The 27,963-nt window shown below is 32.9% G+C and overlaps 2 protein-coding genes across 8 annotated transcripts in view; one reads left to right on the top strand and one right to left on the bottom strand.

The window, feature by feature from the left end:
- Positions 1 to 50: 50 nt before the first annotated feature.
- TMEM68 (transmembrane protein 68) lies at positions 51 to 27,317 on the bottom strand. Of its 4 annotated transcripts, XM_003759771.4 has the most exons (7): positions 27,197 to 27,317; positions 23,948 to 24,341; positions 15,254 to 15,421; positions 11,687 to 11,880; positions 6,968 to 7,028; positions 6,276 to 6,415; positions 51 to 1,442 (listed from the first exon to the last, which is right to left on the bottom strand). In XM_003759771.4, exons 2-7 carry the CDS (start codon positions 24,270 to 24,272, stop codon positions 1,338 to 1,340), a joined length of 993 nt encoding a protein of 330 aa, XP_003759819.1. In that variant the 5' UTR covers positions 24,273 to 24,341; positions 27,197 to 27,317; the 3' UTR covers positions 51 to 1,337. The 4 variants fall into 4 exon arrangements, with proteins under 4 accessions (XP_003759819.1, XP_012396774.1, XP_031802251.1 ...); XM_012541320.3 differs by lacking the exon at positions 15,254 to 15,421; XM_031946391.1 differs by lacking the exons at positions 23,948 to 24,341; positions 27,197 to 27,317 and adding an exon at positions 16,659 to 16,861.
- Positions 27,261 to 27,963, top strand: part of TGS1 (trimethylguanosine synthase 1) — a 53,670-nt gene continuing 52,967 nt past the window's right edge. For 2 of the 4 annotated variants that reach the window (XR_004230947.1, XM_003759769.4), the window contains exon 1: positions 27,752 to 27,879. Coding sequence is in view for 2 of the 4 variants with exons in the window: in XM_003759769.4 (XP_003759817.1) it covers positions 27,776 to 27,879 (104 nt within the window). In the remaining 2 variants the exon portion in view is untranslated. Of the gene's footprint in view, positions 27,880 to 27,963 lie in introns of all 4 variants that reach the window. The other 2 variants (XM_012541319.3, XM_012541318.3) reach the window with 2 other exon arrangements.

The raw sequence follows: 27,963 nt of genomic DNA, 5'->3' as shown, positions 1-27,963 counted from the left end.
TAGCTATCCAAATTCCTAGTGCAAAAAGAAGAGCATGACACAATAGAAACACTTGTTGGAATTTCAACTTTATTTTTAAGTTGGTTTCTTTTTATATACAATACATAGGCCATAAATATAGACTTGTATATAAAATCTATACAAATTGGAAGTACAATTAGCATCTAAAAGAAATGATACTGCACTTGATTTTTTATACTTTTGTTTGAATACTTTTTAAATTAAGTTTTTACGGAGACCACAAATCTAAACGCTGATTTTTTTTTTTTTTTGGAGTGCATTGATTATTCAAGTATATTCTGTTCAAACTATAAAGCATTTTATTGCTAAATATTAAAAACGAGCAAGCCCTATAACTGTGCAAAAAGACAGATATTGTTAGCTCTATCTTTACTTATTTAAAACAGACCTCTAAATTTATAAAATGTTGCACCTGACTGTAATTTTACTATTATGCTATTAAATACCCTGTTACAGGGTTGACCTAGTATATAACACAACATATGCTTGTGTGTTTCTGTGACTTTTAAAAGAAATATAATAAATACTAAAAGGCAATATTTAGAAAAAGCTTAAGATTTCCCAGTTTCTTTTTCATTTATTTAAAGAACATCACTGTATTTTTAAAGTTTTTGATTGGCAACTTGGATTTTATGCTTACAGAAATTATTTTAAATATTTATAATTAAACTAAGGATCAGTTGTTAAATACAGAGGAATGAATAAGCTAATTTATTTTATGTTCTACAGTAATTACAGAACACAAATACAGCACTTCAGAAGAATTCATTTTTTTCTCACTTTATCTTATATAGAAAAAGGACTATGCCAATCTTAAAAATGGAAAAGCTGAGGCACTGAAAAATTAAGGACTTGTCCAAAGTCACATAGTGAATCAGAGGGAGATAAAAAAAAAAATATTATGTCTATAACTTCAGTACCTGTATTTAGATCAAGACTTTTACTGCCTCTCAAAATTAGGTGAATGCAATAAAAATGTGGAAATTATACACATAACTTAGGAATGTTCATTTTATCAAATTCAATATTACTCAGAAGCCTAATTCTAATCTATGTATTTTTCAATGCCTCATTAGAGATTTATAAATAATCAGTATTATTATGTTCTGAATTATTGGTCATCTGATCAGCTACTTACAGTATGAACTCAACACTTCTCAATGCAAAATAAGATTAAAAACAACACAATTTTTAACAAATAGGTTTTGTGAAAATAGTTTTTAACATGATTTTTAAAACAATAAAAACTACAACAATTTAAAAATTTAGCATATAATATGATGGATTCAAACCCATATTAATATATTTTTAAAATTCTAGTTGACTTCTTGTTTTCTATGAAAACGTTCCAACAGAGCACTCATGATGTTTCCTGGTATTCTTTGGTGTCTGTCTATTAGCTCTTGAACTGCATTCTTTGTCTATTAAGAAAATAAAAAAGTTGTTCTTATAATTGTTTCATATACATCATATATTTACCTTCATAAGAAAACCCAACAATTACTTTCTTTTAAAAGTTTTTACAAAAAATGGTTTTAAAAATTAATCTGAAACAAATTTTTTAAATGTTCTATAGTTAGTAAATGGAAAAGAAAAATGTCATTTTGAACCATAAACAGACTTCAAATTATTTTAATTTTAATATCACTCTCTAAACAATTATCTCTGTAGATACAATACTGAGATGGAAATTTTAGCTACAATATATAAGAATGACTCAACATATTATCTCTAATTCTAAACAGCTTAATGGAAAATTTAAGAGTGACATGCCTTAAGTTATGGTAGTAGAAAGGTGAATTAAGATATGTGACCATATGACAAGAAAACAGATTATCTTCCAAAATCATTTGCTTCATATTAAATCTATGAGAGCCATGAAAACATGAATGGCACAACTCAATATATTTAAAATACAATCCAATAATTCATGATTAAAGTCAGTATCTGATGTTCAACTTCATTTAGCAGACATCAACATTTCCTGGGAGCTAATCAAGGCACTCCTTTGAAATTGGAAACACATTTTTTTTTTTCAAATCCAACAAGCATTTATTAAGCATATATTATATGCAACTGCCTCCCAAAAGAAAGGTTTTAGGTTAATAGAGTAACATGTGTCTTAGGAGAGACCCCAAATGATGTCCAACTTAAGGGGTAAAAAGGATGGAAGGAAAACCAGGAATAAGGGAGTACTTTTGAGAGATATTTACTATTAGAAACTTTTAACGATGATTACTACCACTACCACTACAATTACAACTACTACTACTACTACTACTACTACTACTACTACTACTACTACTACTACTACTACTACTACTACTACAGCTAGCTAGCTAATTCACTAGTATTTAGATAGAATTTTAAGGTTGGCAAAGTACCTTATAAACAATATCTCACTTTTGTCCTCCTAGCAACTTTAGAAGATAGATGCCATGATTATCTCTATTTGAGAGATGAAGAAACTGAGACAGAAAGAGGTTAAATGATTTACCAAAATAAGTGTCTGAAGCCAGATTTAAACTCAGGTCTTCCTGACTCCAGACCTAGTTCTGTATTCACTAGGCCACTTAAGCTGATTAGATGAAAAAAACACGAATGTACTGAGATGAAAAAAGAAATGAAATAGTAGCTACATAGCATCTTTCCCCTCCCCTTCAGTGATAAAACTTGAAAATAAAATTGCCATGCTTTTTCCACTGTTCTCCTTGCTTATTTTCTCACTCTGATGGGCTTCCTCATGCTCCTAAAAATTCCTTTCTTGCTCCATTGACTGGATCCTATCCTCTCCCCAAGAACTGTTTTTTGCTCTTATGGCTCTAATTCCATTTCCAAACAGATGACTCCAAATCTATCTATGTAGTCCTAATATATATTCTGAAGTAATGAATCTTCACATGTTTTCTACCACTTCAAGACAGTGGTTTGTCTGGACAACTATTGTACATGATATTCTTCAGCATCTTTTTGGCCTCAGCTCACTTCCTTCTCCAGTCTTTTCAGTGACTTCAGGGAAAAAAATGGATAAAGGTGTACAGGAAATTTGGGGTGTGAAGTTGAAGAGGTCTTCATTTTCCCAGTAAAATAAAAGGTGAGGCCATCTGCTGATAGACTGAAATCTAGGGTGTGGTATTGGAAGTCAGTAAGAAGAAGAGGAAAAGAAAAGAGGCTGATAACATGGGCTCTAGTCCCAGCTCTCACTTGTTCTAGAAGACCTTAGGCAAGTTATTTAATTTCCTGTTACCTTACTTTTCTTATTTGTAAAAATAGGAATGATGATATTTATACTAATTTCCTCCATAGGGCCACTGTGAAAAAGTGTTTTGCAAACCTTAAAAACCTCCACAACCCAGCAGCAAACAAAAATGCAAAATATGAAAGAGTAATAATAATAATAACAATAATCTGATAAGAGGCTAGAGGAATGAAGAGTGAGAAACAGGAAGAATGAGAAACAGGAAGTGGAGAGACCAACTAAAAGTTACTCGAAAAGTAATGAAGGCTAAAATGAGGTTGGAACAAAGTGAGAGATGCTCACTCCAATACAGAGTGCAATACAGAAGCAATACTACTTCTGCAAAACCTTTCATTCCTATTTTTTTCTTTCCCTTCCCACCTTTACAACTATCACCATTCTAGTTTTCATGAATTCTTACCCCTTCATCCTGCTGCTGTCAGATTAATCTTCTAAATATCCTGGGGATAAAGTTTTCCTGTAGTCTAGTGAATCAAATCCAATCTCCTTGGCTTGATTTCAAAGGCTCTCTAACAATTATATTCCAAAAAAATCTTTATAGATTCATCTCATATTATATATACTCCCTTTCATTTCTCAGCCATAAGCCTTCCCAGTTAATTGCTCTTCTCTCCCCCCCCCTCCACCCCCGCAAGAGTCATTTCTGTAGGAAAGATTCATTACTCTGGACTGTAATTATTTGAAATCTTAATAGTTAAGCCCAAGCCTAGATCATTGTTTACTTTTTGAATAACCTGAAACAGTATAAGCAAGTAATCAAGTGAAATTTTAATTATTTAAAGTAAACTATTTTCAAGCGCATGTTACTTTAGTAACATACAAATTTTCTCAAAAAAAAAAAAATAACATACAAATACTTATTTGATTAATATGTTGGTAGTTACTTCTCCTCATTATGTTTTCATAAAAATAAAAATATATGCTTCAACTTTTTTCCTGTATCAAAAGACTCTCAATTTCCATTAGTGTGGCAATATTTTAGCAATGTGATCACAAATCTTCTATACTTTTATAGCTAGTATATATCAATGCTAAGGCCAAAAAAGTTGATTACTTCCTTACTTTAATTATTTGTGTGCATAGTCTCTACCCTCAATATAAGCTCCTAGAAATGAGGAGCCATTTCATTTTGTCTGACAGTGCTTAGGAAAGTCTGATAAAACACAATTAAAATAATTTTTTGTTAATTGTCAAAGTCAGAAAAAAGAACTCAGGTCTCTTAATTGCCATTCCAACTTCAAGTCTTTTGAACAAACTAGGCAGTTAATAACGGACTGCCAAATTGAATTAAATTGAAAATAATTTCAAATTATGTTTTGTTTTAATTATATGCTTTAGCTGTTTCTTACTGGTTCTGACTCACTTAAATTTAATAAATAGGCCAAAAAGAAGATTAAAAAGCACAATAAACTTCATTAACACCCCAAGAGAGAATACATTTGTTAGAAGACAGTAAGACAATTCAAATAAGTGTATGCTACACAGCAATACAGCAATAAAGGTGTATTTAGAAGACAGTGACAAAAGAAAAAAAAAAAAAAAACAACAACACACGTGACACTAGCACATTACTGCCAAGGAATCCAAAATCAGTGGACTTAGTTAGCAGTATGTTACAGTGGAAAAAATACTGGATTTGATGTCAAAGGATCTTAATTTTGACTTCTTGCTCTGCCACTTATCTCAGTGAGTCCAAACAAAGCATTATTAATGTTTATGGATTTCAGATTCCCTAACTACAAAATTAAAGTATTATACTAAATGAAGTTACCTCAACTTCTAAATTTATGATTCCATGATTCTAAGAATGATAATAACTGCTATGTAAATAATATGCTACAATTTTTCAAGCTGTTTTTACAACATAATTGCATTTGAGCCCAACACCCATCTGGAGTAGTCCTAGTGATGTTACTTTGAGGAAACTGAAACTCAAAGAAAGTAGTTTTTTCATGGTCACTTAACCAATTACATGTCAGAAGTCGGATTACAATACAGCTCTATCTGATTCTAAGTTTATTTTAATAAACATACAGGATGCTCTAAAGGGTGGTCTTCACAAAGAATGAAAGAGTAGGTAGTTTCCAGGGGAAAGGATATAATTCTGGATAAAAGAGCTTCTCATAGGATAAATTCACTGACAAATTCACTATCAAACTCCTGGAAATAATCTTCTTCATTTGAGGTTCCTTTCCCATCATTTTTAAAATTTGTTTTTTGATTGTCACTCTACCAAAACTGCTATTTCAGAAATTAACAAAGATTTTTTAACATGCTGATCCCAATTGCTTTTCAGTCATTATTCTTGACCTCACTGCAGCTTTTGACATTTGACCAAAGAAAGGTATTTTGGTGGTGGTAGTGGTAGTGGTGGTAGTGGGTGAGAGTAAACTTAAGGCTCCTTGTAGACCTAAATCTATAATCCTTATTAATTAGAATACCATTTATAAACTATACATTCCAGCCAGATTGAACTGCTAGGTATTCCCCAAACACAATATACTATCTTACTTTCATGTATTCATACAAGTCATCTCATCCCCCATGACTAAAATGCTCTTCCTTCCTGATCTTCACTTTTCAGACTCCTTCAATCTCCTTTAGGCTTAGCTTAGGTAGTATATCCTCTATAAAAACTTCCCTGATCCCCCCAAATTGTTAAGAATTCATCTTTCCTAACTAATTATATGTATGCACAATCCTTCCCCTCAGTATAAGCTACCAGAAAAATAAGGAAGAGCTTCTCAAATTGGGTATGTGTCCTAATACTGTTCAGGGAAGCCAGTTCCTTCAAATGTTCTTAGCTAAAAATAACTAATGTGAGTTAACCCATGCATTTTTTTCAAAGCAGTTTAGTGATATTTTTTTAAAAATTGTACATAAGTCATTGATCTAGAATGGGAACAGACAAACTATGACATTTTTCTCTAATATAAAGAATATAAAATAAAAGACAAAATATGTATTGAGATTTTAAAATAAAGAAATAAATTACCTTTTCAGCTAGTTCTTCTGCTGTTACCATTGGATCATATGGGATAGGATCACCTAAATATGTACGTAATTTGACTGGAAAACCTCCATAAATAGGGGCAAATGGGTATCGGAATTTTTCATAAAGCCATCTGAATAAACCTGTTTTAAAATAAACAAATATCATTTAATAAGCAAATAATGTTTACAAAATAGCTTCCTAAATATTCCAAATAAATGGGAGTATGTAACAAATTACATTCTTACAATTAAGAAATTGTAATTCTTAATTGCTAAATATGAAATCAATAGTAAGCCAAAGCTCTTGTTTGAAACTTAGAATTCTCTAAGTTAAGGTGAGAAGACAAACTACACGATAGATAGATAGATCTCTATCTGAAAAACATATAGGTACACATATATACATAGATGTGCCTACTTATGTATGCCCACACATACATACATTTTTTTTTCCTAAGAAACTAGAGATGAGATTTTTAGGACCCACAACATATATGCTTTAACATGTATAAGATGCCATTATTCAAATCTGGAAACTCAAGAAACATTAATAGCTATCATGAGTTACTATTTAAATTTAAAGCAAGTATTATACAACATAATAATTTGCTAGTGTTTGTGAAACAGTTTTCAAATGTAAAAAATACCTTTTAAAATATTCAATTGAGAAAATTAATATGATGTACGTCTTACTTGTTCCTCCAAGTGATCTAAATCCTTCTCGAATATTTTGTGTAAACATAGGAATGATGGGCTAAAGGAAAATAAGAAATATCAATAAATAATAAAAATGCTAAAATAGTTTAATAGATATCAATGAATTGATTTTGGATTTAGGAGCATTTAATGTTGTAATTACAAAAAAAAAGAAAAAAAAAACTAGTACAAGATAAATATCATACAACAAATCTCCACAATACAAGTTCAGTTTACTAACAAAACTCTAAATCAGAAATATTACCCTCTAGTGGTAAAAAACAAAATATATTTTAATAACTTGGCTGACATCCTTCAATTGCTTCTTGACATTCAAAATATCAATTCATTAATCTCATCATAATCAGTGGAAATTGGCAAATTAATTTGGTTTACATGGAAGACCAAAAAACCCTCCAAAATTCCATATGCTCACTGAGGAAGCAAGAACAGAATGATTACAGGTCATACTTTGACAAAATAACTCTCCATGTGGTAAATTAAATAAATCTGAGAGATAATGGAACTTGAAAAGATCTATCAAATTTATGGAAATAAGCAAAGCTTTTCTTTGGTTAGGATTTTTAAATCTAAGCCAACATATATAAATAATGTATACAAATCTAATAGCAATATAACATTTAGAAAAGGAAAAATACCATTAATACATTCATTCTATCAGTTTTGGACAACACTTATTCACTGATTTTTATTTTTCTGTATATTTATGGTTTAGTATGTTAGATAATAAAATTTATGAAAATATAAAGTGATAGATGAATTATCTCATAAATAAGTAGTGTGACTCAAGTACAAAATATGAAGAAAAATTGGTTGAGAAATGTTAATTAATACATCAGCAAAGATGATCTTTCTCTAGAGTACCTATCAATTATAATTTTGTAGCAGGTTCCCTATTCCTATATGATGTAGTAAACACAGTTATCTGAACTAATGGTTATTACAGATAATCAATACAATCTTTAAAATACATTCTATAATTTTGTTTATAGCAGATTTATCTTTCTAGGCAAATAAGATGTGCATATATGTATACTCTTAAGGACAGTGACAAATTAAAAGTAGTCTTTAATTTTAAAGACTCTGGAGAGGAACAGTGGTGACATTTAGATTAAAAAGAAACTGAGACAAGAAGACCAACTAGATTGCTGTTAAAATTACTTATAAAATGGTTGGGTTAGGGCAGTCAAAAATATGTTTATTAATCATCAAAAAGCAAACTAAGTACTAAAAATTTGTGGTAAATTATTGACTTTGTGCATTATCCCCATATGACTGCATAGCTGAATTCTTTTTTTAGTCTTTTAGAGTCAAATGAACATTGCTCTAAAACACTAAAAACATGTTAACAAAAGCCAAAATTATGTTTTTTTAAAAGGTAGAGGCAAAATTATACTTTGCAGTAATGCAATTATTAAGTCCAATAAGATAATAGAATGTTTCAGCCACATACACCTGAATTGAACCTAGTAGGGCCACTTCCAAAGGTCAGGATAAAGCTGAAGGACAGGTTACGGATGGACTAAATCATCACTCTAGCTATAAAAGTAAGTGCACTAGATAGTTTTTGAATCAACTTGTTGGAAAATAAATATCCTGCCTTTTTAATTAATCTGCAAAAGATTTTTAGGTCTGTATTCTTGTTTGGAGTATTCAAGTCACAAAAAAATAGTTTCTACAACTTGTTTTAACAATAAGAATTCCAGATACACATTTCTTGATTTAAGGTCTTGTAATTTTCAATTAAATTATTCTGATTAGAAAAAGTCTTTTACATTCAAACACAAAGTCTTCTTAAGATTATTCCCCAAAAAACAAAATTTCCCACTAAGAAATTTTCTAGGAAGGGAAGATCTACATCACATCAAAAATTCCTACAATTATTTTCAATGAATTTTCAATGATCAATAGAATTGATCAATCTAGAAGCTTCATTTATTCAACCATAGTCACTATTTTACAATATAAGTAAGTCTAGTTAATTCTTTAACAATATCTCTAATTGCCTTAATTCATGATCAAGAAGGCATACTGAAGAAAGGACCTCTATGAAATTTGTAATGTTACATGTGTCAAGGAGAGATTTCACTCAGTTATCTAGAAAAGTCCCTTAAATTATAGAGATCGAGAAACTCACTGTGTTAAGCAGTCAGACTGTTAAGCAGAGTATAGAATCCTGAATTCTATTTTCTTCTCTGTTGTTGCACCTACCTACCTTGCTGTGTGAACAGTTCCCTTCACTTCTGTGCCTGTGTTTCCTCATCTGTAACCTAAGCACAATTATATTTGTCACCTATCTATCTTTCAATATTGTGAAAATTAGCAAAATAATGACTGGGGGGCGGGGGGGGAGGGGGGGAGAATTGTATTCCTTTATGAAGATGCTAATCCAAAGTAGTAAAACTATTCTGTAAATCAATTATTCTAGAAACTTTTTCTTCACTCAGAAAGGAATGTTTCTGAAGTTCAATGAAGTTTTTCCCCAAACCAGTCTTGCTGACTCACTTTTTTCAAACATACTCAACAATTTACTCTCCATCATTTCCTTCTTTCAGGTTTTATTCATACTTCTATTTAAAGAAAATCATTTTCCTTAAAACTTCAATGGTTGAAAAACTAAAAAGAATGCTTTGGCTTAAAAAAAAAATTCAAATCCATCTTGACTATCATCATTTTTGGCTACTATAGAAAAAAACAATTTTCTTAAAGTTAAATTACCTTAAAAATTGGCATGTTTTCCCTCTGAAATGCTGCTGGGTTTTTAGCTTTTCTTATTTCTCTTGATGAATAACCCTAATATGAAGCACCATTAATTTCTGGGTAAGTACGCTGCTATTTTTTTTCTTTTCATCTCAAAGTTCACAAATTTACGTAAAACTTTATCAAAAAAATCATTTAAAAATTAACTTCCTGCAGCACAACGTGAACAGAATTTTTTTTTTTTTTAAATAAGAAAGGTGGCAACTGGTCATTATGTATTCCCTAATTTCAAATTAAAGTACTTAGGGCAACTATGCTAAATCTTCCTGGCCACTAGGATGCCATTTAAAACACTAAATCAATGATACCATCAAATGTTATATGCCTACAAACACCAAAGAGAACAAAGACTAGTGATTTAAATTTTATTATAAATGTTATGGTTGTTGGTATCATATGTTACATATATGTATGTTACCTCTATATGTATCTATATATGTGCGCATATATATTAGATATGTGTTTATGTATAATATACTTAAATATTAATTATAAAAGACATCTACTTTCTTTTTTCCAAGAGAAGTGATGGGTTACATATGACAATTACTCATTTTTATTCTGTATTCTCTTATAATCAAAGATTCCTATTGGCAAGAAAGCCAGCCAGATTTGGAGTGCAAGTTTATGGTCATAGAACCAAGATTCTTTCTATATGAAGCTAACTGGTCCATAATAAGACTAAATTTAATAGGATATAAACTTTATGTGGAAAAAGATCAATTTCATTTTTTTAAACCTTTAACTGTTCCTGCAGGAAATGTTCCTATATAGTAGGTTTCTGCTCACATGAGCTCTTTGCTAAATTAAACTGAACCTTGATTTCACAAGCACCATATTCTAACAATACTATTTTAAATATACAAAGAGTTCTTTTTCTACTGGACAAGTTGAAATTAAATCACTGAATGGAAACCCAAAGGAAAAGAATCTGTAATAAAACAAATGATTCTTAAGAAATAAAACATGGATAATGGAAAATACTATTAATGGCAATATAAAAGGCTAAAAACAACAAAAAAAAAAAACCCTTCAAAAATACCTAAAATTACAAAATCTATATTTTTTCTCCTTAATAATATTAGTTGTTTGCTATTCACAAATAAAAATTATGTGAGAGTTTACCATTTGATTTCTTGCTTATATAGGTAAATAGGGTCACTGGAGAAAAGAATTCATATTATGCCAATCAGTGTGCCTTATGAAAATATAGTAAAATCAGACAAAATAATAAAAACAAGCTATCTTAAAAGTATTTACAAATATTTTTTTTAAAGAGTACTAGATAATCAAACATTTTTAAAAGAATAGCAATACATTGTGAATTTGTCTTTTGGGAGTATTTTTTCAGATAGTTATACCTACTGTCTGTGGGCCAAATGCTAACATAAAATTGTGTCTTAAGTGTGTACATTTTAAACTGTCTACAATAAAAAGTGATATATTCAAAGATGCTCTAATTCTCCACAAACAGCCATCAAGGATAGAGAACAGGCTTGTTTCTGGTAGCAGATTGAAAATTGATGTTCCTGGAAACCCTTTGTATCAAATAGTATGAATCCATCAATTTAAATTCTACACACACACACACACACACACACACACACACACACAAATTCTACTTCAAAATAAAATAACATGCTGCAGAAGAGTGAAGAACAAACATTTTACTGTCTAGAGGGAAAAGGCTAGATTTGGGACTGTAAAAAACATTATTATTTATAATGGCCAAATTTCCAGACTTTTTTTTTTTTTCAGACTGTTTAAGAGATGATTTTCTCACTTTTCAAGAAATAATTTCACAACACATCTATAAAAATCATATTTTTATAAAAATAACAATTTTACAAATTTTAAGTTATTGCATTAAAAAAAGTAACTATTTAAAATCCACACAATTTCACTTTAGTAATAAATTTTGCAAACACAACTCACCACTTTTGCATCTATAGCAACCTGGGCAAAGCCTTTACGATCTCCCCAAATTATGCTGTAGGTCTCATCACTAAGAAGAGCTTCTCGAACTCCACCTGGTGAAATAGCTAACAAATGGCCACTCTTCAGTACTTCAACACATTTTTCCCTTGGTCCATGTAGAGCACAAAACACATCAAGCAACAGACTAAACCCTGTCAAAATGTGAGAATTAATCAGAAGTATTTCTTGTTTCAGCTCTCAAAAAAGCCCCACAAAGTAAAATTAGATTTACTATAATTCTGTACTAATTTTTTTAACATCCCTCAATCAATGCTCTTGAGTCTTGTACAAACTTGGTAGAAGCTTTCAAAAAAATAAACTAAAAATTTGAAAGTGTCTTTTCTTACACAAATCTAAAGAAGAAAAAAAGGTTTCCATGCTAGTAGAAAGCAACAGCAAATCTACCATTGCTGACAGGTGTTGATACTGATTTTATTCTACAATTAAAAAAAGTCAATAATAATAATACATTTCAAATCACTAGTTTGATTCTTGATTCCATTAGAATCTAGGCAGTTAGGTCAGTATCAACTCCCCAGTTTTTCTTTTCTTTTTTTTTTCCTGGTGAGGCAACTGAGGTTAAGGGACTTGCCCAGGGTCACACAGCTAGGAAGTATTAAATGTCTAAGGCAGAATTTGAACTCAGGTCCTTCTGACTTCAGAGTCAGTGTTCCATCCACAGCCCTATCTAGCTGTCTCGATTCTCCACCTTTAAAGTTCTAATAGTATACTACAGTCACATCTTAGATCTGGTTAAAACTTTAAAACACAGAGCTGTAAATACAAAAATGTTAGCTATTATTATTTCTTATATTTGTTTTGTATTTATTCTCCATAAGCTTTTACACATACATGTTTGCACCTGCACATTTGTGTTTTTCTCCCTAGGGAAAAAACTCTTTGAGGACAAGGATTACTGCATTTTGTACATGGAGGGGAGAGGAAAGGTTACTCTATCATTAGCACCTAGGTCAGTAACTAATACATATTAAATGTTTAATGCTTCTTGATTAACTGAAAGTTAATGCATTTCTAACTACATAACAGTTTCATAAGGGATGACTAAACAAGGATTGTTTCATTATCTTTTTCTTGTTTGTCCAAAGAATGTCAGTAATTTAAATTCATAAATTTACCTATTCAGAAACTTATGAATTACTCAGAAAAGGTTAAAATATATTTTTAAAAGTTTACATTCATAAATATGACCCATAGCAACTTAGATATTTTATATGTGTTTACAACATCATTTAACTTGATACTGTAATTATTAATTTAGGGTGTAGGATGTTTTTTATTTTAAGACTGTAGAAAATATTGAACATTTTAATTTTGGCTACCTAAAAATGATTTTGCATTGTAGATTATTTCATTTTACATGAAAAAATCTATCTCAAGAACCTTTGGATTAGAATAAAATGAATTTCTTTAGCAAAGATTTTTACATCATGATGATCAAAATCATTTGTTTAACAACCATTTAAAGAGATGTTATGTCTTAATTCCAAATTAATTACTCAATCCAAGAGTAGGTAATTTATCAGGTTGATGAAACAGAAAATGATTATCTCTTAAAATCATTTTTTTCACAGAATATTTTCAGGGAAAGAAAATGACTCAATCTAAATTTTAATGTTATTTCCAAACCAGCAGCATGAAACTTTATGATAGGATAAGATTCTATAAGTCAATATCCAGCTACTATAAAGAAATAAACTCTATGTCAAAAACACAGATAAGTTTCCCAAAATAGAAGTATTTTTTAAAATGCTTGGCCTCTAAACTGGAGGGGGCAGTGGGGAAGCTAAGTAAGGAATTACAAAGCGCTTAGAATACATTTTATGTCCACAAAATTTTATGCAGGTTAAGGGACAGTGTGGTTTAACGGGAAAAGGAGCTAGCACTGAAGTCAGAAAAACACTTCCATTCTACCAACATTTATTACAGCATATAAAATATGTTATATATTATAATTATATATAGTATACTATATAACACATATTATAGCATAATCAGAAAACTACACCAGGCTGAGGATTTTTGTTTTGGTTCAATTATTTTAATCCTGTCTGACTTTCCAAGACTGCATTTGCAGTTTTCTTGGCAAAGATAATGGAGTAGTTTATCTTCCCTTTTCCAGCTCATTTTAGAGATGAGAGAACTGAGGCAGATACAGTTAATCAACTTGCTAAGGATCACACAAGTGGTTAAGTGTCTGAGGTCATATTTGAGCTCAGCAAAATTCCTAACTCCAGATCAAGCACTTTAACCACTGCACCTTATCCCTGGCTGAGTTTACAAAGTCATAAATTTAAAAGTTTGGACAAAGTGCTTACATTGTATCAGAGAGATATCATGTTAAGAAGTAAATAAACATAATTAGAGGAAAGGAAAAAAAAGGTATTGTGTTTTCCTGGATTCAAATGCTGCTTATGACACTTGATAGCTGTGTGAACAGAGGAAAGCCTCTTAACCTGAACCTAAGTAACCACATCTGCAAAATGAGCATAATATTACCTAAACTGCCTCAGAAAGTTGCCATAAGGATAAAATGAAATTAAGTATTTAAAGTTCTTTGCAAAGCTAAAAACACATTAAAATTTTCCATTATTATCATTTAATACTTTGGTAGGAAATAACTGTGTTAAATATGAGGATTCTCTTAAAAATATTTTAAGTCAGTTTTACAAAAATGATAGAAACGTCAAATCCATAGATTTCCATATTATTATTTTGGTAAGCCAAAAAGATCTATTGCTAATAAGACAAATAAAAATAGGACATCTTCCTAAGCCTTCCATCAGTAATTTCTGCAAAAACCTAATAAAAACATATAATGCTGTTCAATAAAACAGAATGCAAATTCACTTGTCTAATAATATTAAATATGATCATTCTAAAAAAGATTTTTTTGGCTATCCTAGAACCCTAGCAAATCTATTCTGACTCTGGCCGAATCAAAATATTTTGAAATTGCAATGCTTTCTTTGACCAGTTTTATATAATTTGTTTTATTCTTTCCCTACATAATAGGTTCAGTTCTATAGGGAACAACAGGTATCTATGATTGTGAGCAATTCAGATTCACTTAACTCTCTGGACCTGCTTTCTTGTCTGTAAAATGAGAACAATTAAACTTGAACTAACCTACTTAACAATTCTTTAAAAAAAAAAAACTGCTATAAAAGTACTATATGTGATATTATTGGGAATAATTCATGTTATTTCAATGTAATTTGTTAAGCTTCACTCAAAGGCAAAAATAATATTCAATGTAGCAATATTAATTTGGCAGAGATACAAAATTTTCTCTTATCAATAAATACGCTAGGTTTTTACAGAGAAAAAAATAGGTTTTTAAACTTTGCACCAAACTATCAAAACTTACTTCTTTATGCAGTTGGGCCTGCAAAAAAATAATCTAAATTGTTCTCCTGCTAACTTTATTATACCATGATATTCACATATTATTAAATCAGTACCACTCTGAAACTCAATATTTTAAAGTTACAATTAAAAATTTACCTGGGATTTTAAAAACAAAATGATCAGCTACTACTCGGCAGGTTCTGCCTGTATGGATAAAGATTCTAGCCATAAAATAGTAATAATCTATAGGAATGGCTCCATGGTAAAAAATAATAAGTGCTGGTCCTTCTTCTGGTATTTTTTCTATCCCATGAACTTCATAACCTGTTAGGGGAAAAAAAGCTAACTGAATTTAACAATAACATTTATCAGGATAATTAAAATCCCACTATTTAAGAAAATCATAAACTAAATTGTCAATCTAAAATTCATTTAAAAAATCTTTTAAACTATTTGAGATATATAGTATGACTCTTCTCCATGTCATCCCAAGTTTATTATTAAGAGGGGAAGAGGGGAATATTCCCAACATGCTGGAGGCTTTCCTTGATCTCTCCTGATATGAAGGGGATTCCCAAGGGGCATTCAGGAAGTCCATCTGTCATTCCTACTTATTGCCACGTGACCAATCTATTTTCTTTTGCCAATATATAAGAATGACATCTTATGTCATCCTTTTACTATGGTACTTCTTAAGAGCTCTTCATCATTTATGTGTTGTGGCCTCTTCACACCTACCATGTGCCTTCCCATGCAGTATTTATTCAAAGTCCCTGTAAAATATAGTCATTAACAGGCAAAATGTAATGGACCTTTGCTTTCATGCAAAGCCTAAGGCCAGTAAAAGTTCTAAAATTTCCTGAAATCAGCACAGCCCATTTCGCTTCTTTTTCAATAAGGGACCCAGTTCATTGTTCAGCTGTACTGTTTGTTCCAAATATAGATACTTTTGGGCAAACACTATAGATACCATAGAGTATCCATCCATTTATGCACGTTAAAATCTGAGCAAGAGATTCTTGAGTTACTTGGTCTTCTATGTAGATAGAAAGGCCAAAATCTTTTGAATGATTATAGTTCTCTTCTAGGAGATTGTAATGTTTTAGAACTTGTGTCAATCATCACAATTTCATCTAAAAACCGGAGTATCTGGAGGACCAAATACTTCACTGAGAATTTCTCCTTGACCTGAACTGTGTCGGATTTCCTTTAGCACAGTGCCAAATAACTATCTTTGACAAATATATCTGTTCATATTTTATGCTTCCTTTATCATTATAAGGTCACTGAGCAGTTATTTCTGTTATACTTTCCAAGGAACCTTGAATGATCTTGGCAGATGGAGCTTATAAGATGAAGTCTTGTCTACTGAATCAAATGTTATTATTAGAATCGGCAAACACAACTAGCAATGGGATCTTCTATTATCTATAGCTTTCTGTTAAACACAAGATGGTAAATTATTTGTGAAAACCTTTGTGTTCTCTACTAATATATCCTTTAAGAAGGCTCTTAGTTTTGTACACAGATGATTCTCAAAGATTTCATATATTCTGGTTACCTTTTTTTCTGAATTAACGTCTCAGATCTTTTTCCATGCCTTTGTTAATTTTCCCTCCTGACACCTTTAGTCCCTCAGTATCCTCATAATTGTCTTGCATCCAGAACTATCTTCTCCAAATAAAGTTGGTCCAATCTGGCTAATTCTCCTGTCTTTTGTTCTCTTAGGTGCCATATGATATCAGTCTCCATGTGTGGTATATCACTATCCTTGATGCAGAAAATCTGTTAAAAAGACTTTTTTTCAAATCTTCATTTTGAGTTAGGCTCTAGCCATGGAAAACACCAAATAAAACTACATAAAATGAAATAGGCTTTATTTTATCATACAGGAAAAAACTTGCTATTCATACAGAGATTTCCCTGAGTCAGTTGTCTTTGTGGAGTCAAACCACTGACTCCTTGGAGCTAAAATCTTTCTTTTAAAAAAACAAACCCAGTAAACAAAAAAGATTGAGGAATGATGTGGAATCCAATTAAAACAAATGATTCCTGATTTAAACAAGTAATTGAAAAAAAGAAAAAGGGAAAGGGACAAAAGAAATGACAGCAACCCTAACATAATTTCATCCTGAAGATTAATCAATGTAAATTAATTGCCAAATTAAGACAATTCAGAAAATACCTTAGTTACCAAATATCTTATTTACCAAATCATTGCTAATGTTTAAAAAATGTCTATCTCTTATACTCAAGTCCCAGGAATACAAAATGAAAATTTTTAATCAGATGAACATTAAAATCCTTATTTTATGGACTTAACAAATAGTTTTATTATAGTTAAAGGTGTTCTTCAAAAAGGAGAAAATTTTATTTATTCAAGCAATATATCAAAAATTAAGTACAACTATATAAGAAGCCATTTATTTCAATAGTGTTGCAATGCATAATAACATTGTTAGTCTTCGAGGACTTCCAGCAGATTTGAAACACTGTTTGGTTGATTTTCCTATCCAACATAGAATAAATGAAGAATATTCTTTATTCCTGAATAATTTTGTTTGTTGTAATCTCAATGACTTATCACATGAAGATATTGGAAAGTTGGTAAGAAGCAACATATCCTATCATTTTGAATTCCTGCCCAACGTAGTAGAGGTTTCCTATAAGTTCAGAGACAGAGAAAATGAGAAGACATAATAGAAGAAATTCTATCTAAACTATAATTTCACTTTATCATTCAACTAATCTTACTTTAACTTCCTGACAAAAGGCTTGTAGCTGCTCTCAAGATGTTGAATTTTTTTTTCTCTTGTTAATGTGAAACTATGAGAGTCGGGTAAACAATAGCTTCCATCATCAGACATAAACTTTATCAATAAATTTCTTCTTCAGCTTCCTAAAACAATTTAAGGGGGAAGAGGGAACAAAAGAATAGATAAGGTGGATCATGAAGTTGTTTTTCCTATCAATATGCTTTTCAGAACCAAAATGTCTAAAATTTAGAACAGGAATCTCTGTGTATGTGCCATTACATACAAAGAAATATGAGAAGGGATAATGCACTTCAACAAGCATTCAGAAAGTGCCTATTATGTGCCAGATATTGTATTATATGTTAGAGATAAAAAAACAAAAATGGTCTCTGTCCTCAAAAAGCTTACATTCTATAGGGGCAAAGATGTCCTCAGAGAAGTAAACACAAAATATATGCAAAAAGTATATAAATAGTTTAGGAGTGAGGTTAGCAAGTTAGAGGATCAAGAAAAGTCTGTTGTAAGAAATGGTACTTGAAAATACTTAAAGGAAACTAGGAACCCTAAAACATGGTGGTAAGGAAGAAACATATTCCAGGCACTGAAGAAAGTCTATTCAAAGGCACATGTGCAACAACAGTAGAGAGGCAAACTCTTGCTTGATAAAAGAAAAAATTCCTAACAAAACAACTATTCAATGGACTGCTTCAAAATAAAGTGGGTTCCCTCCTTGAAGGTCTTTAAGAAGGTACTGGAATCATCATTTTTCAGGTATAATAACAATGATGATAACAGTTTTAAGCAAAACTAATGCAGACAAGATTAGAAGGGAAGCAATAAACTGGGAAAATATTTTTAGTCAAAGGTTCTGATAAAGGACTCATTTCCAAAATATAGAGAGAATTGAATCTAATTTATAAGAAATCAAGCCATTCTCCAATTGATAAATGGTCAAAGGATATGAACAGACAATTCTCGGACAAAGAAATTGAAACTATTTCTAGCCATATGAAAAGATGCTCCAAGTCATTATTAATCAGAGAAATGCAAATTAAGACAACTCTGAGATACCACTACACTCCTGTCAGACTGGCTAGAATGACAGGGAAAGATAATATGGAATGTTGGAGGGGATGTGGGAAAACAGGGACACTAATATATTGTTGGTGGAATTGTGAATACATCCAACCATTTTGGAGAGCAATTTGGAACTATGCTCAAAAAGTTATCAAACTGTGCATACCCTTTGATCCAGCAGTGTTACTACTGAGCTTATATCCCAAACAGATCATAAAGAAGGGAAAGGTATCTGTATGTGCACGAATCTTTGTGGCAGGTCTCTTTGTAGTGGCCAGAAACTGGAAACTGAATGGATGCCCATCAATTGGAGAATGGCTGAATAAATTGTGGTATGTGAATATTATGGAATATTATTGTTCAGTAAGAAATGACCAACAGGATGATTTCAGAAAGGCCTGGAGAGACTTACACAAACTGATGCTGAGTGAAACAAGCAGGGACAGGAGATCATTATATACTTCAACAATACTATATGATGACCAGTTCTGATGGACCTGGCCCTAAATTCAATCACTTGCCAAATCTTATTACATCCACTTTCCAGTTTCGCCATTCATGGGCAATTTTCCTATATTAGGCCTTGCTACCTCTTAACTCTAACTCTCTTAGAACAAGTATTCTTGAATCTACTGTATCCTTTAAAACGTCTTCCATACTCCTGCCAAATTGATACATCTAAAGCACAAATGTGACTATTCAGATAGCATTAGTGGCTTCCTATTTACTCTGGCATAAAATTCAAATTCTTTTTGATATTTAAGTCTCTTTTCCATAGTTCCAGCCTACTTTTGTAGGCTCCCAGGCTTTCCTGCATTCTGAAGTTGTAGCTAAATTGGAGTAAAGCTGTGATGACCGCGTATTTTAAAATCAGCCAGAGTCAGGAATTCAGGTTAAGGGGAAATCTTCAATCTTTATTCTCAGTAGGGGTGAAGAAGGATCAGAGGTGAAGGGGGGATTGCGATAGCAATGTGTGCAGCTACATCTAGAAGCCAGCCAGCAGTCTCTCTCCACTTCTCTCTCTCCGGCCCTCTGCCTCCACCCACCAAAATCATCAATTCCTATACAACACATCAGGACTTGCACAAAGAGTGGGCAGGGGCCATTCTTTCTCCAAGCATATATATTAATAAAGTATGGTCCAATTACTATTTAGTCTCATGTGCTTGGGACCTCAGTGCATTAACTCGAGCTTCAGCCCATTATACAAAGCCAAAGTTCATTATGCATTCACAGAATCATAAGAGTGGGATAAAGTATGTGAGTGCCCACTAGTCCACACATCAATAAAAAACTCCTTATTACACTGTATGTTATTAAATTTCCTCATCTGTAAAATGGAGATACTAGGCACCCACCTTACAGTAGGGTTGTAAGAATCAAAGAAGGCAGTTGGAAAGTGTTTAGCAAACTTAAAACTATTATCTTTTTTTATTTTTATTTTAATAGCCTTTTATTTACAGGTTATATGTATGGGTAACTTTACAGCATTGACAATTGCCAAACCTCTTGTTCCAATTTTTCTCCTCCTTCCCCCCACCCCCTCCCCCAGATGGAAGGATGTCCAGTAGATGTTAAATATATTAAAATATAAATTAGATACATAATAAGTATACATGACCAAACTGTTATTTTGCTAAAAAAAAGAATCGGACTCTGAAATATTTTCACTGAGGGACAGTGAAGACATGAGAACAACTCTAAGTGTGAGTGCTGAGTGACTACAAAGGTTTTAGTAGAGATTAAAACAAAGGATATATTTTTGAGAAAGAATGAGTTGTTTTGTTTGTTTTAAATGTCTAGTATGTCAAACAACTCAGCTATGTCCCAAAGCTACAAAGAATGAAAGAAAAAAAATGGTTCATCAAGAAACTTGTGCCATTACTATACAATGAATTCTCTTTTCTATCTTAAATATGCTATTTTTGTGAATTCCAAATCTAGAAGTATAAAATAGGAGATTAAAAAAAGGAAGTTTGGGGTTCTATTTTTTGCTCTTTCTTGAACACTTATTTAACCTTTTTGCTCTTCCTTTTTTTTTTTTTTTTTAAATGTTTAAAAGAGAAGAAACTAATACCCTTCAGAGAGGCATTGGAATGAATGGTATAATTTTCAGAAAAAGGCAATGTATATGAATTAATAGCAATCTTACCTTATCAAGCAGAGAGATATGAGAAATAATGGTTTAAAAAATTGTAATCTGAAGTCACCATTGAAAAGAAATGATCAACTAAGGCTGACATTGTTTTCCCTTTCTTCATCCACAATTATCTGTCAAACACTTAACACTTACTAGCTATGTAACCTCAGGCAAGTCACTTAATCCCAATTGCCTCAGGCAATTAGATGGCAAGCATATATGTATACATTATGTGTATTATATAGAACCAGTTCTAAAGTCAAAAGGATCTGAGTTCAAATTCCACACTTAATACTAGCTATATAACTTTAGGCAAGTCACTTAATACAGTTATCTGTGGAACATTTTATTTCTTTCATTATAGCAGAACTAGAATTAATTAATTTACAAGCATGAAACGCACAAAGCTATCTGAAATCCCCAAAAATCTTACTTATATAGATATAGCCTTCAACCTGTAAGAAAAAAACAGAGCAAAGACAAAGGCTGAAAGTTACATATACTTCATTTATTATAATGACACTAAAGCCCTATGTGAAGTAAACAATACAAATATCTTAATTCTTTAAAGGGTCCCAAGTTATCCAAAATGAGGCATTTTTAAGTCACACAGAATCTAATTATCTGGTATTAAAATCTTTTTAAAATCTTATTAATAAATAGTATGTCTATAAAGAACAGTAGTAATTTTAACTAATTCACAGATATCTTGAATAAGAATAACAGGTTTTTTTCTCTAGTTTTACATATGTATGTATATATGTATGTGTGTGTGTGTGTGTGTGTATATATATATATATATATGCACATGAATTTAAGTTTGATCAAAGACATCTAAGAATATTAACTGCCTAGTATTGATAACTTTCAAATTAAATTTAACATTGTACCAAGAAACTGAGTTGCAGCTAGGTGTAGTAGATAAAATGCTTGACTTCAACATTAGGAAGACCTGGGTTTGAGTCTTGTCTAAGCTAAGTGATACTGGCCAAATTATTTAACTTCTCTGTATCTCAGTGTCCTCAACTGTAAAATGAGACTTGACAAACTCTAAGGTCCCTTCCAAATCTAAATCTATGATCCTGCAAGGAAAACTTTTTAAAAAGCTATTCAATTACACAGATATTACTTGGGCTCCCCCCCCCCAAAAAAAAAGCCATAGTATAGATACTTTGGTTTCAGAGTTATAATTAAAGATGTAGGATGCATATTATGTTGCACAAAACTTAAGAAAAAGCAAAAAATTATATACATATAATGAGCACAGAACAACAATGAATTTTAACTAATTTGCTTCTTTTGGACAGAGCTCTATGGAGCATTTTTTAGAAAAGCATCAATTATGGTCCAAATTTTATGATACAATATGCATAAATAATTGAATCATTCTTCTCCACATTACAATATTAAAAACAAATGTGGAAAACTGGTAAGAAGCATTATTTTAACTTTTAACAAAATGTATTTATAAAACATTTACTTAAAATTTTTTATGATCTACCCACAGTGGGCTATATAATAATAATGGGCAACTAAACATCATTGAAAGGGAGTATAATATTATAAAAGAGTCTACCTTGCAAATATGAGCTGAAGCAGCAAGGCATTCAGAGGAAGAGATAGGAGGTAGTATGTGTCAGGCAAATCAAACCCCAGGCACTATCTTGACCAATACCCCGCCTTTAGAATCTAAAGAATATAGTCCAAGATTCTAATTCCAAAAGCCCTGGCAAAGACTATTGTCCTTACTCACCTTCAGATCATCAGCCTTATCTCCATCTCATCTCCAAAAGCCATGATCTAAGGAATTAAACTTTGTGGAAATTGTAATCTTACAATTACTTCTGAAAGTGCTATAGTCCTATCCCTATCTCCTCAACAATCAATTTTTTTTTTTTAATGTCACCGGTGACCAATGGGTTTGTTTGGCTTTGAAAACTAAACCTGGATTAGACTTCCAAAAAAGGAAACTGATCCACATCATAACTGTCTGGGACATTCCTAGTCATGACAATGACACCTCACTGAGTGCAAATAGAAGCAGCCTTATATTTCAATCACATATGCTAGTAATGCCATTTCAAAATCTATGCTTCATCTAATATTCTTTGTGAAAGATGCATACAATTTCCTAGTTTAAAGGATAGAAAGTATAAATTTACAATTTTTCAATTCTTTGGATTTTTGCAAAGGTTGATAATAACAACAAAAATCTATAAACAATAAGGAGCAATTGGCTAAGCAGAGGTGATGAAATTAGATGAGCAAAATTAAAATTCACTAATGATAGGTCCTGTGACATAAACTGAGCAAAATCAGCAATCATAAGGTAAAAGTCTACATTATTACCTGACTTTGATAACTGATTGACTGAAAATAAGACTATATAACCGATTCATCAATATGTTTTGTTTCCGTATAAAGCTTCATATAAAGAAAGATTGGGATGTGCCTTGAATTGAATGTAATTGAAATGCTGATATTAAAATATAGTATTTATTTATTTAACAATACCTTTATTTAAAAGACGCATTCAGGGGAAAAGTTAAATTTCTTTCAAATATAAAGTAAAAAATAAAAATAACATTGTCAAAGCATTCTCCAATAACTACATTTTCATATTTTTAGGCAATTCTGATATCTAAAGTATTGCCTTTTCATCTTGCTTGTATCAAAAACTATGTTCAATTTTTTTAAAAGATACAATAACAAAGAAAATTATTCTTTGAGAAACACAAATTTGCAAAATACATGAAACAAATGAAAGAAAAAATTAAAAATCTTATCCATCAAATTTAAAAGTATTTTCCTAATCAATGAAATGCAATTATAGCCCAATACAAGTACAGAAAAACACAAAAAAATAATTTTGCTTACCATGCCATACTGCTGCATGTCCATCCCATACTGTTGCTACAGTTTTTCTTGCACCATCCCATAAATTATGGGAATAGGCTTCCTTTAATACATTCTTCCTCTTGTAAATATGTAAGAAAATAATAGTAAGATAAAGAAGAAAAATGGTAAAGTAAGGGAGTATCAAGACTATTAGTGGAGTAAATACCCACAGAAGATAGTTAACAAAATTTAAATAATCCTCTAATTGTTGAACATCAATCCATCCTTCCAATAGGTGAACCAGACAAATTATATAGGGCACAGAATCCTGCCCTTCAGAACAAGTGTGATTTTTCTCTATCATTTTTCTCTAAGTAAAAACGATAAAATGAGGCATTCTCTTCATAGTCACAGCAATTTATGGTTCTTGTACCTAAAAAGAAAAAAAGGGGAAACATTGTATTTTTTTAACAATGATTTAGTCTCCTTAAGTAATAATCAAATAGTTTTGCTTGACAATGATTTAGTCTCCTTTAGTACTAATCAAATAGTTTTGATTGACAATGATTTAGTCTCCTTAAGTACTAATCAAATAATTTTACTTTTTTCATCAGTATCAGGAACTAAAGATAGTAGAACCTATGCCAGAACCTATTAAAGATTTAGCTAGCATATGCCATTTTCCTATGAAGAAGTCCAGTGGCTCCCTATTAGATTTAAAATACAAATTCCAGGCAGCTAGGTGGAGCAATGGATAGAGCACCAGCCCCAAACTCAGGAGGACCTGGGTTCAAATTTGGCCTCAGACACTTAACACTTCCTAGCTGTGTGACCTTGGGCAAGTCACTTAAACCCAATTGCTTCAGGGGAAAAAAAATTCAAATTCCATTGTTTGATTTTTAAACCTCTTTAAAATTTGCTTTTTGAATGTTATTCACTTTATTCTAAGTGTTGGGGCTATAAAGACAAAAGAAAAATAGGGCCATCCCACAAGGAGGTTATAGGGAAGTTAAAAGGGATATGTATAACATGTCCAAAAGTATGCATGTTATATATAAAATAAATGCAAAGTAACTTTTGAAGCTGGGGAAATCATGAAAGACTGTTGAGAGGTAATGCTTTATCAGAGTCTTATATGTTTACTTGTTTTTTATTGTGTAGATATCTGGGGCACTCGTCTGAGTAGCTATGAATTTTATTAAGGAGATTATATAATTTTTCTTGCTTTAACTATATTGTCACAATGGCATCCTAGATATTCGATGCTCTAAGAATCTTTAATATCAATTCTTTGTGTCACTTGATTTCAGGGTACAAACTTCTTAATATAGTACATATCTGATGCAGAATAAAGTATTGTATACTTACTGATTTCATAAATGAAAAAGCACCTAATAAGATCTGGAATAGAGAAAGCCTGATGAATTAAGGAATGATTCATTCATTCATGAATCAAAGAATCAAGGCCTGCCCAGGTACTCCAGTTAAAATTGCTTTCAACACTTCATTATCCATGGACAGAATACAAATAAAAGAACAATGGGTAGAAGTAAAGCCTTCCAAGTAGCAGGAAAAAGCAATATAAAAGAAGTATCTGGGAACTAAGTAGAGAACAACTGAATCTACATAGAGAATTTAGTCCAAATTTCAAGAAGAAACATCACAAAGTAGTCTCAAACTCTGCTTTGCTGCTACAACCCTAAGGACAATGAGATTTTTCCACCTGAGTTAAAGTGGAAACATTCCCTAACTGTTGTCTCTCCTTTTAGAAGGTGAGCTCCTAAGCAGGGACTGTCTTACTTTTCAATATGTATCCCACAGTACTTTGTACATTGTTGTTTTTCAGTCACATATAACTTCTTGGTTTTCTTGACATAGATACTAGAGAGTGGTTTGTCATTTTTTTTCCAGCCAGTTCATTTTACAGATGAGGAAACTCAGCAAACAGTGTTAAGTGACTTGACCAAGGTCAAACAAGTAGTGTCTGAGGCCAGACTTGAATTCCAAAAACTGAATTTTCCTGACTGGGCTCAGCCCTCTATTCACTAAGCCACCCAACTATCTCCCTTTACACATAGCAAGCACTTAATAAGTGCTTTATTCATTCTAAGACCTCTTCTTGCTCTAACGTCCTATGAATCCTTAATTACTTTCTAATTAACCTATAACACTATATTTCTTCTATTGTCTTAATTGTCTTGTTGATTGTTCCGTTTTTACATAGAACTCCCCAGGAGTTAGATGTCAATCTAGGGATGTTGCTGTATGGCTGCAAGACATAGAACATTACATGCTCCTAATATATAACAATATTTCCTCACATGAGGCTCATGGTGAGAAAGAGAAATGAACAGGCTGTACCACATTACAAGTAAGGAATGTCTCAGAATCAGAATAGAAGTCACTGAAGAACAAGACAATCCATCTCCCACCTCATGGTATTTTCTCTGGTTGTCTCTCTTGCCTGGAACTCTCTAACTACCAACTATAATCTCACTTTATACAGAAAGTCTTCTCCCAACAATCTTAATTCTACTTCATTCCCTCTGTTCATTATCTCTTATTTATTCCCTTGTCTTGTTTGGACTTTCTCTTCCCGTCAGATTGTAAGCCCCTTCCTGTCAGGGGTTGTTTTCCCCTTTTTGTATCCTCAGTGCTTAGCACGAAGCACATAATAGGCGCTTAATAACTTTTTAAAAGTACTAAGTCCTTTGGGTTCAGAATTGTAATAAAAGTCCAGTATGTTGCATAATATTGAAGACAAAGCAAAAACGTTTTGGGGTTGGGTTTTTTTTTTGTTGTTTTTTTTTGATTAATCACGGTGAGGATAGGATGACAAGTACCCACTCCCTTTTTAGCTTCTTTTTTACATCTCTAGTCCCTAGCACGGGGAACATAGTAGGTGCTTAGTGAATATTGATTAACTTATTGATTGTGGTGGGGGCGGCCCAAATTAGTTAAACAACCCAGGTCCCGTGACGAGGAGACTGGAAGGAGAGGCCATCCAACACAAAACCCCCATTCCCAGGCCACCGGCCCGAATAGGAAGAGTTCCGGCGCTCCTCAGACCTCGAGACAGGAAGCAGGAGGCCTCCTGCCCTTCCCCCACGGCCTTAAAACAGGAAGAGCCTCTCCCCGCCACCGCCAGGATAAACAACTTGGCCCGAGGGGGAGGGGAAAGGGAAGAGGACGGCTCCAAACCCATAAAGGAGCCGGTCCTATCCTCTCCCTCATCTTCCAATAAAGAAAGAAATGGGGGAAGACGGGGCAAGTGTTCCTCTCCTTTACCTCAGCCATCCGGTACGCCCTTCAGGCAGTCTGGCCGTGCAAGCCGCAGAGCTAAGCGAGCAGTTTTCCAAGCTCGCTAATTAGGAACACGAGTAGAGTCTCCAACGTGGACTGCGTTCGGTGGAACACCTTCCCCTCCTCTTCCCTCTCCAGCGTCCTCGGGTCGGAGAGCCACTTCCGGTTTGGAGGTAGGTACGCGCGCGCGCGCGCCGATCTCCGCCGCTGCTGTCGCCGCGATCCACGGGGCTGCGTCCTTTCCACGCCGCGGTCTGAGCGCGAGCTCTAGCCGAGCGACTCTTCGGGGGGAGGGGGAGGGGGAGCGACCCTCCCTTACGAGGCCCTCTTTCCCCCGCCGAGACCTCGGCATTAGCCGCAAAACCGACCCTTCCTCCCAGGCACACACATCCCCAAACGCCACTGGCGGGAGGGCCTGAACCTTCCCTTTCTCACCCAAGCTCGCCTCTCCACTTCCGCTGGGGTAGCCCCTGCACGAGCCCCGGGGCGGGCACGCAGCCGTACGGCTGGGGGCCCGAGCTCGGAAGGGTCCCCGAGGCCGAGCTCTGCGGGAACCGCGGCGAGATGCTGTGCGGGAAGTGGAGCCTCGTGGCGGAAATGGTCCTGTTCATCGAAGACCTGGAGGAAGATTTAAAAATCCTCTGCCTCTGCTCGAGGGCGTTTGTGGAGTAAGTAGAAACGTGTTTGGCCTGCGCCCAAAAAATTGCGGGTAATGCGGACGGGGTCGCGGGCAGTGGCCCAGGGCGTGCCCG

The sequence above is a fragment of the Sarcophilus harrisii genome, chromosome 1, assembly GCF_902635505.1.
Source record: "Sarcophilus harrisii chromosome 1, mSarHar1.11, whole genome shotgun sequence".
In the NCBI taxonomy this organism is placed as follows: domain Eukaryota; kingdom Metazoa; phylum Chordata; class Mammalia; order Dasyuromorphia; family Dasyuridae; genus Sarcophilus; species Sarcophilus harrisii.
Note: the sequence above shows the minus strand (reverse complement) of the source record. Positions and strands in the feature narration are given on the sequence as shown.

Excerpts from the sequence above, each read along its gene's own strand:
- TMEM68 (XM_003759771.4), bottom strand. The coding sequence starts at position 24,272 with ATGATAGAGAAAAATCACACTTGTTCTGAAGGGCAGGATTCTGTGCCC. Across the intron at positions 7,029-11,686 it reads TTGCTATAGATGCAAAAGTG|CCCATCATTCCTATGTTTAC; the intron begins GTGAGTTGTGTT and ends ATTTTCCTTTAG. Across the intron at positions 1,443-6,275 it reads CAGAAGAACTAGCTGAAAAG|ACAAAGAATGCAGTTCAAGA; the intron begins GTAATTTATTTC and ends TTTTCTTAATAG.